This window comes from Temnothorax curvispinosus, unplaced genomic scaffold, assembly GCF_003070985.1.
Source record: "Temnothorax curvispinosus isolate PA1 unplaced genomic scaffold, ASM307098v1 QBEX01013556.1, whole genome shotgun sequence".
NCBI classification, from domain to species: domain Eukaryota; kingdom Metazoa; phylum Arthropoda; class Insecta; order Hymenoptera; family Formicidae; genus Temnothorax; species Temnothorax curvispinosus.
In genome coordinates this window covers 239,792-254,961 of record NW_020223336.1, presented here as the reverse complement: position 1 = coordinate 254,961, position 15,170 = coordinate 239,792, and the positions used below count along the sequence as shown (strand labels likewise).

Below are 15,170 nucleotides of genomic sequence, written 5' to 3'. Positions count from 1 at the left end.
TAAAATGTTGATTACACGTCCCATATTACTTGACATTTTCCTGATACTCTATTTTGTCGCGTAATGAATGTACAAATAAGAACACGGTTTTATCTTTGGATGTAGCATAATCGTCGTAGGTGAAGAGTTAAAAATAAGGCCGTCGCGGCACGTGTGGAATAGTATAGGAGACTCCTTCGTCACCTCCTACTTTTTTCCGAATCTTTGCTTGAGATCGAGGTAAAGCGCATGTTTTATCTCGGTGGTTGACGCTCGTTAGAATTTGACCTGGCTCCTGCATATTTCAGACGAGATTTGCATCGCGCCGTGTTTCGAGATATAAAAAAAACGAAACCTGAAGAAATATGTGCACATCACGTTACCGCGACGGGGGTGTGTTGACATATACATATATCATCTGCACATATAAACTGCGGGTTAATCGACAGTTCCCGCAGTTTCGTTTGCGGCCTTATGCAATTTCATTTCGTCGATTCGCGTTACAATGCAAGCGTTTTTGCTTCATGTTTTTTTTCCTGCGAATTTATTCTGTATCCGTTTTATCCCACCAAATTTTCAATTTTTGCTTCCGCCAAAAATCATGCGTGATACGAAGTACTTTTCAGTGATATTAGGACGCCAAAAAAGGTGTTAAAAATTTTATGCTTTACGTTTAATACGCGATACGCGATGAATGATAGCGTCGCGTTAAATTTTATTTACAATAAAAAAAAGATTTTTGCGAACCACGGAATTGATTTTGATTCCTAAAATACATTAGAGTAGAGAAAGGGAGAAGCCTAAAGTACGTGAAGCTCGCATGTAAAGTATATTGGATGGCGTAAATCGAGGGTAGAAAGAATATAATGCGTTGGGTGAAGCAATATACCATTGAGCGTAATCTTATGTCATATCACGTGCTATACAGTTGCGCTACGAATAATTTCGCTCGTCATCTGGATATTTTGCACGGAATATATTGCGGTCCGTGAAAACTTGTAACGAGATTGTCGCGATGTATAGCTACTTTATATTTCAAATTCATCGGCGCCTCCTAAACTTTTCTTGATACAGCACGTAAATATTAATAACTTATTCGATACGATTCTGTTTCCTTCGGAATACGTTCGAAATAATGTCGTTTGGTAAAGTCGATTTTGTAAACTTATTTTGCTGACAAAATTTTATAAAACTTGTACACACTTAGAGTTTACATATACCTTTTCTTGTATTATTTTAATTGAAAAATTATTCAAAAAAAATAAACTATAAAATTGTCAGATCGTCGTAAACTTAAAATATACTTGCAAATGAAAATAACGTTACAATACCGTAATTATATTTACTTGCGAAATAGCAATATTTTACAAATTTGATACGAATAAGTAATTATTTCTATTCTATAACATGTTATTTGTATAGAATATTATTATAACATATTAATATTACAATTTAAATTATGCAAAATGCTGCACCAATTAAAATTACATTAAATATGATTTTTAATAGATATGAATTTCTCGTTTAATTTAAAACAAACATCTTCTGTGCGTGTGTATGTGAGGAAGCCATTACAATTTTAACTCATCAAATTTCAATTATCGAGTACGAGTTCGCCATTTCTATTCAAGATATACGCCGTCATTGTTAAAACATAATAATAATTACATTGTATATACCTAACTTTCTAACAACAACTCAAGTTAAACAACGAGACAAGTCGGCATAATCTATAATATGGTTCGTATGCGGGAAGGAGTGTTGTTACACTTGTCACGTCTACAGCGTTCCCTGACTTTCTGCTGTAACCTTTGACTTGATCTAAGCGATTGTAAAGCATACGAATAATCTTTTCGAACAACTTTTAATATTACAAATATATAACAAACATTACACGAATATTCATATCGTGACTTTTCTCCGAAAAATGCATCATTCTGCATCTGGTTTCATAAATTAACATTTATAAATTATCTTCTAATTACATATTATAAATATTTTTTGTTTTGCAAAAAATTTATTTTAAGTTAATGAATTAAAGGAAAAAAGGAATTTTTTAGATTTTTTATCACGTTTCCTTTATATTTCAAAATATATTTCCTTTTTATTACGTCGTCTTAAAGATCCTTAGCTTTGCCAAGTACAGAACTAAGAATGGGAATCACGTTCATTAAATATTCCTAACTTGGAACAACTCCATTAATTCTGTAGTCACGAAATGGAGTACGCATATGTGTGAGAAGAGAGCCTCCCATTGATGGATGTGCATGCGTGCATGCGTGCAATTAGTACATATCGCGGCGGTCACGAACGCCACGTCGCGTCGTCCTGCTTCCTGGCGAGACCGGCGTGGCGCCGTGACGCCCGTTTTCCTCTCGATATCAAAATTCCATGCCTGGCATGCGCTGGAATTCTTTACGGCCTCCGGTGTGCCGTGCCGTGCCGTGCCGTGCCATGGTGGTGTGGTGTCACGAGAGAGCGCCGACCACACCCCAGCTTAGCTCGACACGACCTCGCGGAACGGGTAGTTAAGTAAGGACATGAGAACGAGAGGGGGAGGGCAGGGTGTCGGGAAACACGGAGGTAGAAAAATAGTGTAAATGGAACGGGATGATGCGCAAGTTCTCCCGAACAGCCGGGTGGTTTTAATGGCGCGATAATGAGAAAGAGGGTATTACGCGCGCGACGCGCGCGTGGGAGATGCTTATTGAATGAAGGATGCGAAAACGAGCAAAAAATCCGCGCGAACATAAAGAGAAACGTTTATTCTCTTTAATTACTGCACAAATAATTTATTTACGTTGGATGTTTGCATCAGTTCCCTCACGAAATCTAGCATAAATGTGACCCCCAGAATTGTTTACCGAATACAGGGCGGACATTCGGAGTATCTATTATTATTATAAGAGATACTTTATTAATTGGATGCAGTTGTGCAATAAAGAATCAAACGCCATTTTCATAATTTTTAGTTCTGTATTGATTTTTATTCTGTTTTGTGGATAGCAGAGATTTTTTAAAAACCTATGTAACACGTGGAATTGTATACATATTTGAGGAGGATAGTTCGGTCACATATTATATATTTGAAATAACATTGGCACATAATTTTATTTCTTGTTTCGCGAAATTGGCTCCAGCGAGAAAGATATAAGATTTTGGAATTGCTTCCGCATTGCAGAATCTGCGTTCAATTATGAAAAAATTTTTCTGAAAATTTTATGGATTTTTTTTCTTGTTTTGACATCTATTCGCTGCAAGCATTTCCCACATAATACGCGACATCTCTTTTCAAGACTGAACTCTATCTCTTGGCTTATTGTTTCAAGAACCGTCGCCGTTGTACGACAACAACCACTACCACGAGGAGTGCCTAAAATGTAACAGCTGCGGCCTGAATCTCACGGGACCCAATCAAAAGCGGGCGAGACGGTGAGTAAGATAGAATCGCGTTTCTCGGTGCGGTTTACGCTTCCGGCAAACTCGTAAAACGATATTATCCTTAATCAGTATTGTCGTACCTAAGCCGCGGCTCATTAGCGTGGGAGCACGCCTCTTATCCTTTTATTATCATACTCGTTTTATTGCACTCCCATTCGAAACTGCTCACGTGATTGTAATGATTTCGCCTGTTAACCCAATCGTTTACAAGAATACCTTGGAAGAAATGCTAATCTCGTAAAAATCTTCAGATACACTTTTTCTTGGACACTCCGGTTATTGAAAGGTTTCGATTTTGCATTGCTTATAGTATGTGCATGAAATTCCATGATTTTATATCGTTTCGCGGTGTGCAGAAAGGTAATGCATGCCCCCGGAAATTGCCAGAAAAATGCTTAGTCACAAATTGCGATTTCATCATCCGGGTTATCATTTATTATTTCGCTCGTCGATTTATTATTTTTTATTACCCCCCGACCTGATTTCACGCAATCTGCATTCAGCCGCGTGCAAAATGGAGCCGCGTCCGACGAGTGAATACGCTTTACATTTTGTATCTGAGAGCGCTATTATTTTGGATAACGGTAAATCATACAGTGAAGCGCGTCAAGTTTTATTGTTGATAACTACAATATTGGCAACGCGAAATGTTGCGCGCGAGAATAATTTTTATTTACAATTTAACACAGTTTGCCGGAAGGGGAACGTAAATAACTATACGGCATTCAACAGGATTATATTCATGCTATTTGCTCTCGATGCTATTACTCTCGACTCCTTTTTCATATTTTAAAAACCAAGCCGACGCTTATGAAACGAGATCCCTGGCATGGACGGTCCCATGATGCTGAATTCTCAAGATATTTCAGTCTTGGGGAGATTGAGTAGCGAATACTCAAGACATGATGAGATGGATGTCGTATTTCACGGACGCCTAAAATAATATAATCGATAAATAAATGTAACTTGATCTATTTTTTGGAGTAAGAAGTATGACTTAATTTTATTGTTATATAACGATTTATTCATCATCTCACGTACAATACAATAATAATTTCTTTCATCTTTTGAATATGTGTTGCATAATTCTGTATCACCAATCTGCGCAGTAATCCGCAGATGAAATAAGGTACGAGAACGAGTAACACGTGCGTGTCCTTTGATGTATAGCGCGAGAAACTCAGTCAGTCGGGGAGTCAGTCGCGTAGCTGCGCTTTTGTGTAACGCATCGCCATACAAACAGAGATTCCATTCGCGATTTAACACTTTGTTCGCCAGGGTGAGAAAGACGTCAATAGATCGCGACAGAGGAAGGCGCTTTTTTCGCCGCCAATACATCACGTCGCCGTTCGACTTTTACCACTTTCTCGACGCACGTAGAAATCCCGCGTCCGATAAACATGACGGGACACGGGGACAATCGAAAGACAAAGCGTGAAATCAAGCGTTCGGCCGCCGGCAAATTCGATTCCCGATTAATCTGATTGGACGCGGCTGAAATTCCACGAAATTGCGACACGCTCCTCACGGAAAGAAAATCATCCCGGTTTTGTTAGGAAGTCACGCGAGCGCTCTGTTCCGGCCGGTCGCAAATGCCGCCTCCGCGCGAGAATATCGCACTTTCGCACGCTCGTGCATCCGATCGAATTTACATGGCCGATGAGATTCGGTGTCTCGAAATGAATGCCCGGCTATCGATATCGCGTTTCCCATTCGAGAACGTTTACGTCACATACGGGGGAATCATCGGCGAGGCTCAGTCTATCGGGAACCCATCCCATCGCGAGTCACGTGCGACGTGGAGTTGAATCGGCGATTTTAACGTGGCCTTCCCGCGGGTAAAAGGACGAACGATATTTTTCCATATCGGGCCGGCCGATTCAGAAGCCCATTTGCGAATTCAACGAACGTTACGACGGGCGTTATCGCCGGGCTGCCGCGCGTTGAAAACCCCGCGTCACAGTGCGTCATAATGTCATCCCTCGACAAGCTTTCTCCGCCGAGAGCGCGAGGGATTATCGAAAAATATTTTTATTATTCCGTCGCGCGGATCGGCAGGCAGGCCGTGGAAATAACGTGCGGAATCCTGTCAGATGCAGGCCGGAATTGGAACGGACATTTTAATGTAACGTTATGCGATTACCGGTCGTTCTACAACCTTTACGCAAGTCGCTAATGCGTCACTATTACGAGGCCGCCGCCTGACACCGCACGGGAAATATAAATAGAAACGTCATGTGAAGCCTAGGAAATAATATTTTCTATGATTTGTGTCCGTGGCAGTCGTCATTATCGAATACAACTCGCAAAATATCGACGAGTATTAACGAGACTGTTAACGAGTATAAGAGTACATTGAGAAACTTAGTTGCAAGTGATATACTATATGATATATAAATTGGAATTTCTCAGAAGTAAATCGATATTTTGGCCTGTTCGTAAATTTTATGCAAAGTGTAAAGGAAGAAATATTTATTACTATAATATTAATTTAAATTTATAAATATTATAATTTTGAAACAAATAATTATATATTTGATAATAAATAGCAATATTCTTCGAAATTTAATGATATATCGCGGAAAATAAATAAATTGCAAAGGAGATCAAACGTGTTCTTTTAGGGATCATCACGATTTCTATTATAGCGAATCTCGGCGTGGTCCATGATTTTAATTGGTATCGCGTAAACCCATGCGATAAAAGTGAACGATAAAGGAGATAAGGGAGCGACGTGTTCCAATATAACAGCCGCCGTCGGGACGCCACAACGGATTCACGTTTTATCGAGCAATCTCAACTCTCACGAAACTTCGTTCCTCTTGATTGTTTTCATCCGTGATAAGACTCGTTTGAGTTTGCGAGCTTTATCACGTTGAAATGAAATGAAATGCATCAATCGAAGAGATTTTTTTGTCGTCTAACATAATCAGATCCGTCCACTCAATTATTTCTTTCTTTATATAAGTACGTTCAGCTTTTACTGCGAATATTGATTCGATCGTTTGTGGTTTCCACGATTGACAAGATCAAATTCAATCAACTAAGGTTACACGATAAAAGAAGATATTATCGCACCACCGAATGAAAATACCGCAATTATTATTATATTCGCTCGCTATAAGATCCGTTTGTTCATATTTTTACGATTAATTTCAAGAAAACACGTCTATTGTCATTCATTGCCATTAGCTGATGTTCACTTTGATGCTGTAAACGCGGCTTTAGAGATGCCTTTCTACAATTCTTGGGTGAGAAGCAGCCGCGTGAAAGCACCGCTCGTTTTCAACGAATGACTCTAAGGATTGTTCTGCATTTCAGATTCAAGAACCAGATACTTTGCGATCTGCACTTTGCCGACGTGGCGCTGATGGAGTGCTCGGACTTCATGCAGCAGTTGCGCAGCTTCAAACCACAAAGTTTAGGCTGTGCAGTTGCGAGAAGAAAGTCCTCGACTACCCTGATCTTCCCGCTGCCACCTCAGGCGTGCTCCGGTAAGTACTGTCACCGTTGCCGGTGGCCGTCGTTCTCTCTCTCTCTCTCTCTCTCTCTCTCTCTCTCTCTCTCTCTCTCTCTCTCTCTCTCTCTCTCTCTCTCTCTCTCTCTCTCTCTCTCTCCCCCTCTCTCATCGTCACACCGTGTTTTCGCAAACGAGCCCGGTGCCACCGACTTTTGGAAGACTGCATATGTATGAGATGAAGCTACAGGTGGTTCTGCCTGTCTTGAGATTACGCACGATTATATGTACGAAGTTACTTTGTCATGCCGGATTCGAATAGTCGAGTGTAAGTCTCACAGTCTAAAAATGTGGTAGAGTTACGATCGTGAAAAAACAAATAATGGCCGTCGCGTTTCTCCAGTTTGTATTCGATGCATTGGGTCATCGCGTGCATCAGATAATTTAAGAGCAAATTAAATTGCGAGCGTTGATGTAATCTTCAAGTATTAATTTGCGATCATTGAAATAATGTTCGCATAAATTTCTATCGTCGTTATAACAATTTATCCTACAATAAATAAATATTGATATGTTCGGTCATCGGGTGAGATTCTTATGTCTGATAATAATTTTGGTGAATTTTATACACTTTGTCTTTGTCTTTATGCTTTTGAACGTGCCGTTATTCAGTTTTCAAAGGCACGAAGGCAAAGTAAAATTTATAAAAATTATTATTAGACGTCGGATTCCGATCGATAAAAATACCAATATTTATTTACCCCGTGTCATACACATATCAGTCGGTATTAAAATGTTGATCCGTTAAGAAATCTTATCTATTCCTTTGACGTACAATCCCTTTCGGGAACTGAAGAAATCTCACGGTTTCCTCAAGGAGGTCGAGGAAACCATAGCCACCGGCGGCGTGTCGAAATTCGGGTTGCCAGTGAGATATGGATGGCCATTATGTGCGAACAAAGCGCTCGGCAATTAGGTCGATTCGCAGCAACCATAGAGCCATATAGAAGCATAGCAGGAGCCATAGAGCCATATAGAAGAGGAGGGCACCGCGGGCGGCTCACTCTAAGTTCGAATACCAAGCCCTGTTTGCAAACAGCTTGGTGTTCTACCTTACAGTGAATCGACTGCGGTATCGTCGACAGCCGGGAGAAGGAGCAGCGGACAGAGAGGAAGACGAAGATTGATAAAACGAGGCGACAGAGCGCGCGGGGGCGGACAAGAAGAAACATATTACCGGAGATACGTACTTGAGTGGATGTGAGTCCGGCGCTGTGCGAAGGAAAATCTCCGCATCTGGGTTCTACAATAATAAGAGAGAGAGAGATGGACATCGAGAGGTGGGGACAGAGCAAATAATATCCAAAGATATAAGCGCTCTGTCTGAAAAATAATAACTACCTCACGGTCGATTTGTTCTCGAGGCGCTATTTCGCTGGATCAGATTCCTTTCTAATTATTTTCAGGCAGAGTGCTTGTCTTTGGATATTATTTACTCCATCTTCTCCTCTCGATGTCCATCTCTCTTTCTTTCTTTACCTCTTACTCTCATCTCGTTCTCTTCGTTTCACTAATTTCTGAACAAACCCTCGTCTCGCCTCGAGGATGATCCGACCAATTCTTTTCGTATCCGCGGAGAACAAAGACACCATCGGCGCCATTTCCCACCAATTTGCTTCGCTGAGAAGAGCGCTAGTCGAACGGGTTTAATTAACGTTAATCTCGCTTTGAGCGAAATTGCCCAATCGACGTCCGCTTCATGATGAAAACGTTGAGGATTATTGCATTTACGTACAACGATGTGCCACGACTATGTAATAACTTTTGCGCTATGATATTACACAGTGATTATGTTCTTTAATGATTTCTCGCTTGATCTACAAAACTTCTACTGTTCGAAGGCAGAATCGAAATAGCTCACAGAATTCCGGCAAGTACGGCTTATCACATAGAAATCCTGTACTCGTTCTAACGATTTACTCTAATTGTATTTTTTCTAGAGATTTAATTTGCTCGTCACTGCTCATTCTAGAAAATAAAGTCTATAATGAGTGGAATTAGAAATAGACATAAGTTGAAAATAAATTTCCCCGTAGACGAGTTCTGCCAAGAGTTCCCGCACAACCTGATAGCGACACCCGGCTACTGGATCGAATGCTCGCGGCAACAGATCACGTCAGACACGATCTGGGACGAGAGTGAGAGCGAACACGAGGGTACCGATCCCGAACAGATAGATGGACGGAGCGTGGAGGAGCGTCCGTCGATGCTGAAGCGGCAGGAGAAGAGTGTCTCCTGCCTATTCGAAGCGGAGAATGAGACAGGCGACACGGACGATCCACCTCGAAAGAAGACCATCATCGAGGAGCAATGGGAAAAGAATCAGGGTTTCGAGCTCACCTCCGTCGAACAGGAGACCTACGAGAAATATTTCTACGGCTCGGAGCATTGGAATTATTTTACAAACGACGAGGATTTGGGACCGGTGATACTCAGCATCAAACAAGAGACGCTCAACAATCGTGACCAGTTCAGGATTTTGGTCAGAGCCATCAGTTACACGGTCCACGGCCTTATCCCCGCCAGCTGCGTCTTTGCCGACCGGTAATTCCCCAAATTATGTTTTATTCTAGCGTATATGTAGTATTTCGTATTTAGGAATATTTTTTGTTAAAATAATTAATTTACACACGTTAATAAGACTAAATAAATTATTACACCAAATATAAATATTTTAGATGTTCCTAGAATAATGAAAGTTGTGGTAAAACACGTTGTTAATCATGTATGTACTAGAATTGTATTGGAAATTTATTCTGGCAGTCAAATACATTCAACAAGTTAAAATTGTCAGTTGAATGAATGTTACAATCAATATCTCTTCGAGGATACGTGAGACATATATTTTTTGCAGGTATAATCGAGAAGAAGTGGTACGTAGTCTCGGCAAGGAGGTGAACATCAATCCGCCGTTAATCCTGGGCCAATTGCCAGATACGCCCGAAGAACTTCTGAAGCTCGATCAAGTTTTTATCAAGTCTGAGCTGAAGGTGGGGTTGATTTATGTCCAGGAAGACCAGTACACCGAGGAGGAGATACTCGATAACAACGACAACTCGCTGCTCTTCGAGGAGTTCCTGCAGATTCTCGGAGACAAGATCAGGCTGAAGGGATTTGACAAGTACAAAGGTGGTCTCGACACCGTACACGATTTGACGGGCCTATATTCTGTCTACACCAATTGGAGGGGAATCGAGATAATGTTCCACGTGTCTACCTTATTGCCTTACGAGAAACACGATCCACAAAAAGTGAGCTATCTATTTGCACTGTTATCTCAATTTTAGTTTTATCGAACTATTTCGTTTAACGCGATAGAAAAATTTTAAATGATAAAACGCGCCAAGAGGATTTAATTGAAAAATTCTTTCTTCTCTCTCTTCGCTCGCGCAGCTTCAGAGAAAAAGGCACATTGGCAACGATATAGTGTGCATCGTATTTTTGGAAGCCGACAACACGACCTTCAGTCCAGCTTGCATCAAGTCGCACTTTTTGCACACATTTATCTTGGTGCGAGTGAGTCCACGGATAAAGCGGAAAATCACGAGATACGAGGTGTCCGTAGTTACAAGGGATGAAGTTGGGGCCTACAAACCGTATCTATGGGAGCAAAGTGTCTTCGAAAAAGGTATCATTACATTTTCATATAAAAAAATTTAGCGTGACTGAGGGAAATTAATTTTATTCGATTTAAAACTGTTTTTATAAAAAATTATCACATCAAACAGAGAGAGTTATACATTTTTCTTTCTCTCTACCACAGCAAATATTTTATTTAACATTTAATCATTGGCATTATGGATGCATTAAATGACAATATAATTACATAATTTGCATAATAATCTTCATTATAATCTATATATGGTTTGCGACAAAGTTCAATAAATTTGATATTATTTTGTTAATTTCCACTTTGACGTTACGCTACAATTATCGAGCTTTTAATTAGAAAAATAATAATGGCAATGTAAATGATAACATTAAATTGGCTGGCTATCTCAAGATTATATCAATTTAAAATCTCCCTTACGTTGAACTTATCTATTGAATTGGATTTTCGGGCGCAACAGGTCCGATGTTCCGAGAATGGATATTAACGAAAATCGTGAATGGCGAAAGGGCGAGTTACTCCGCGCCGAAATTCGCGAGAATGCAGGAACGGACGAGAAGTCAAATGTTGGAGGATATCGTGGCGAATCTCGCTAATCACGCGGAAACGGGCCAGATTCCGAAACCATACAGGTGAGACGCAATCATAACAAAATAATATTTCAAAATTTCGACTAAAATGATACTGTATACGTAAAACCGGGTATTGTATGTGTAAAAAAGCAATCTGAAAATACTTTGCATTAAATTAATATGCATTAATGCATTAATTCCATTAAAGTTTTTGTTATTTGACTTGGTATTGCTTGTATATTTTAAACGTATACAAAATATTTTTTACATTAAAATGTATTTAATAAATAACTTATTTAATTAACTCTGCGTGTAATTCGTTAATTGCGTAGTCGATTTTAAAATATTCGATTAATATTGCTCGATCAGTAGGATTAACTTTATGATTATTGATTCTCAGACGAGGTTCTTGGCGACCGATTGGACACATGAGACCGTCTTCACCATTGTTGGACTCTGTGCGAGATCAGTTCGAAGACTATGATCACCTTGCAAAGGACTTTACTAAGGTCTTCCTCAATAATTCAGCGAACATAACGGTGAACACTAGTCTTTTCGACGTGTCTTTCCTCGTGCCGGGACTGCAAAAACAAAAAGTCCGATTCGTCGGCGTTAGGGCAATTCTAGCAGTAAGAAGCAGGTAACAAATATGAGCATGACATTTGCTTGTTTCGCAAACAAAATAAAGTTTAGGATATAATAATTTTTGCGAAGATGTAAATTAATGTCTAACAAACTTAAATTATTGTCTTTGATTATATCTGTCTAATTTAGAAAAATGTTTTTCGATAATTTATTGGCCAGAAACAACGGTTCCTCTCTTCTGGTTCATTAATTTTAAATAAAATAAGTATTTTCTAATTAGCTCAACGTTTTTCACAGATGCGCGTGAAATAATCAAGAGAATAAATGAATAAGTAAATTCCGCTAATTAGACCGGTTGATTAACAATGTAAAAGACATATCTGTTAAGTGGAAGCATGAAAAAATAATTGAGCGTAAAACACTCGTTTATGTTCTAACGTTCAACATTATTGTGAAAATTGATCGATATGCATTTGTCTTTATACAGAGTGTTTCAAGAAATGTTATATGGAATTCAAGCGGGCTTCGGAAGCCCGCAAGTACCGGTTGCTGAGTTGCTCGCAAGACCGGCGCCGACATTGCTTAGCCCGCAGAAGCCGAAGAGCTCGAATTACCTACAAGTTCCCGACATGGAGAGTCCTAGGTGCGTTTCAATAATATAATCATGAATGTTGTCGTTAGCCCGTTATTTATCTGTTAGTTTATCATGAATCCAGTTCGGAATCGTTGATATCGAAATTCGCTTCGTTAAAGCGTTGGAATGCGTCATTATGAAAACTGGTAAGCTTTAAAAATTAAAATCATTAAACGAATTGAGAACAATGTTAAACAAATCCGCAAAATATTGGTTGCAAAATTGATTGACGATTTGGTGAGCGTTCGCTTAGAACGTCGGTTACGGCCTCGTCTCAATCAAAGCTCGAGCAAGAATGTAGATTATGCGATACTTTACGTGAGATAGAAATTGGATTTCTCTAATGAGAATAAATTGAAAAATCTTGAACGGTAAGACTAATGCCTGCGATTTTCAATGCCGAATGTTTCTTCTATATAGTTACTTGATCGTAATATATGTATCTTTTCACGGCACATCCATGTCTCCCATCCTCATGGCACCGCATGATTATCTCGTAACTTTTTTTTATTTATTACCGTGTAACATGAAAATTGCAAACTTAATCAAATCACGTATCATCAATATACTTTATGTAAGCATGCTCTTCTCTGAGAGGCACTTGCAATATTCTGTCGAATGATACGATTCACGTGGCGAATTCGCCTCGCTTGGATTACTGAAGAAAAAAAAAACGACAATTCTTGTTCAAAATTCTACGAATGAAATCTGTCATTTGCTCGTCAATATTTTTCTGAGACGTTCTTTTTCTCTCATAATCTGTATCTTAGAAAAACAAGAATCTGTATATTATAATTTGTTATAATATATATATTCTTTTCTCACTCGTTTCCGTCAATAATGTTGATATCACGTATGCTTTCTTTCGTCTACCTTTATTGTGGCATTATTGCCAATAATTTTATATTAGTGCAATTCCCCGTTGTTCTTTTTATATTCTAAATTTCATGTAATAATTGCCAACTGTATTAATTAAATTGAAAATAAGTTCTTATATCGCTGCTTTGGATTCGATGAATTATGCGCACAAATTGTTTCGATCCTTCGCACGTTGTCTAGTACAAATTTCGAGAGTGATCGAGCTTTCGTCGTTGTCTCGTTTTTGTTTCTTTCGACTTGACTTTATATTCGATATTCGTCCCTTCCAATTGTACTCAGTCCTCCCTCCCCTCCCTTGGACCCGGAGTCGTCCTTGTTTCTGCGTGAAATGCCCGTAAATCCCATCTCCATACCTCGAGGTGCCGCTCCGCGGTTTCTGTGAGATACTGGTTCTGATGTGTTTAGGCCCAAAAGTGTCCCTTCGTCGCCGATGGTGAAACGGGCCTTCTCTCGACTGGGTACGATCACGGCAGGCTGGGGAAGGAGTATCAGAAAACATGGCAGCACTCTGCAGAGCGAGGATCGAAAGCGATGGGCCAGCTCGCAGGATTGCACTAGTACGTGTCTCAATTCTTACGAAGAAAAGGACCAATTTATCTCGTATCAGATACTTATTAGTTTTACTCTTACTAAATTAATTTTACTAAAATGCATAATTTTTTAAACTCATAGATAAATATGTCGTATAAAGGGATAATAAAATAGTAATAATAAAATAGTAATGATGTTTAATAACGACATATGAAGATGTATTCGTACCATAATGTTGCGTTCTTTTGCGACTGAGTGAAAGGATAGAATTTAAATATTATCTTTTTTACAGATAAGGAAGCAAAGGATAAGGATAAAGCACCCCAATCATTGGCACTACCGCGACTCAGCGTTTGCGCGGACGCGCAGAAAGTAGATAGAACTAAACTTGCACAGACCGAGGTGAGTGAGACGTTAACGATTAATGCGTATCTCGGTACTGAGGAAAATGATTGTAGAGGATTTTTAGAAAGTTCACGTTATCGTACGAAATTAAAATTCGCTGAGAAATACATAATCGATTTATCACTTGTATCAAAATTATGTTAAAGTTATGTTAAACAGCTAATAATATTTTGCAATATATTTCCTGTAAGATGAAATGTTTTTATTTTCTATTATTTTGCTCTAAAATAAGTTTAATGTTTAATATGTTTATTCCAGCTATATAACCAGTGATTATTGGTTAATATAAAAATCACTAAATTAATATTCTAAGAAATATTATAGACCAATTAAAAAAAATCTCGAAGCCACAATTGGCCATGTGATTGTAGTTTTGATCCTCTATTAATAAACATCAATATTTTCAGTTTGAAATCATCGAGTTCGATCCAGAGACTTTCCGAATTCTGCTGGACTACCTGCACACCGGGTCCTGTCCATTGACATGCAGGAACATACCTGGTCTGATATGTGCCGCGGAGCACTACGACCTGCCGGAACTTCTTCAGGCTTGCTTCCACCACGCCAAGCAATTCCTCAGGGTCGAGATTGTCTGCGTGATGTTGTGCGCCCTTGAGAATTATTACTGGCGTTACACGTCCGCCTCGGAATTGGTCAACATGATCCTCGCGTTCATCGAGACGCGGGCCGAGTTGCTGTTTAACCATCCGGACTTCGTCACTCTGAGCGAATCGATGGTGCAGATGATCATGTGCCGTAGCCTCGAACTAGCGGAGGTCAAGAAGTTCGAGGCGATGCTGAACTGGGCGAAGCACAGAATCAAAACTAAGTCGACCAAGATCGATGCCAAGGTGGAGTTCAAGTGCATCATGGACAGGCTCAGCAGGGACCTCAAGTTACATAAGATAACGCCTCAAGAACTAATCAGGGTAGATATTAAAAGAAAAATGTGGATGATATTAAAAAATAAAAAGTAGCAATTAAATATAACTTACGTAAATGATTAAAAATCATATG

General features: G+C 39.4%; 1 protein-coding gene across 6 annotated transcripts in view; it reads left to right on the top strand.

The window, feature by feature from the left end:
* LOC112463680 overlaps positions 1–15,170 on the top strand; it is a 123,739-nt gene that overhangs the window by 103,857 nt on the left and 4,712 nt on the right. For 5 of the 6 annotated variants that reach the window (XM_025030189.1, XM_025030188.1, XM_025030186.1 and 2 more), the window contains 11 exons: positions 3,309–3,411; positions 6,742–6,914; positions 8,974–9,481; positions 9,792–10,188; positions 10,331–10,565; positions 11,008–11,179; positions 11,520–11,759; positions 12,192–12,347; positions 13,623–13,774; positions 14,041–14,150; positions 14,561–15,082. In XM_025030189.1, coding sequence (XP_024885957.1) covers positions 3,309–3,411; positions 6,742–6,914; positions 8,974–9,481; positions 9,792–10,188; positions 10,331–10,565; positions 11,008–11,179; positions 11,520–11,759; positions 12,192–12,347; positions 13,623–13,774; positions 14,041–14,150; positions 14,561–15,082 — 2,768 coding nt within the window. The remainder of the gene's footprint in view (positions 1–3,308; positions 3,412–6,741; positions 6,915–8,973; positions 9,482–9,791; positions 10,189–10,330; positions 10,566–11,007; positions 11,180–11,519; positions 11,760–12,191; positions 12,348–13,622; positions 13,775–14,040; positions 14,151–14,560; positions 15,083–15,170) is intronic. The other variant, XM_025030187.1, reaches the window with a different exon arrangement.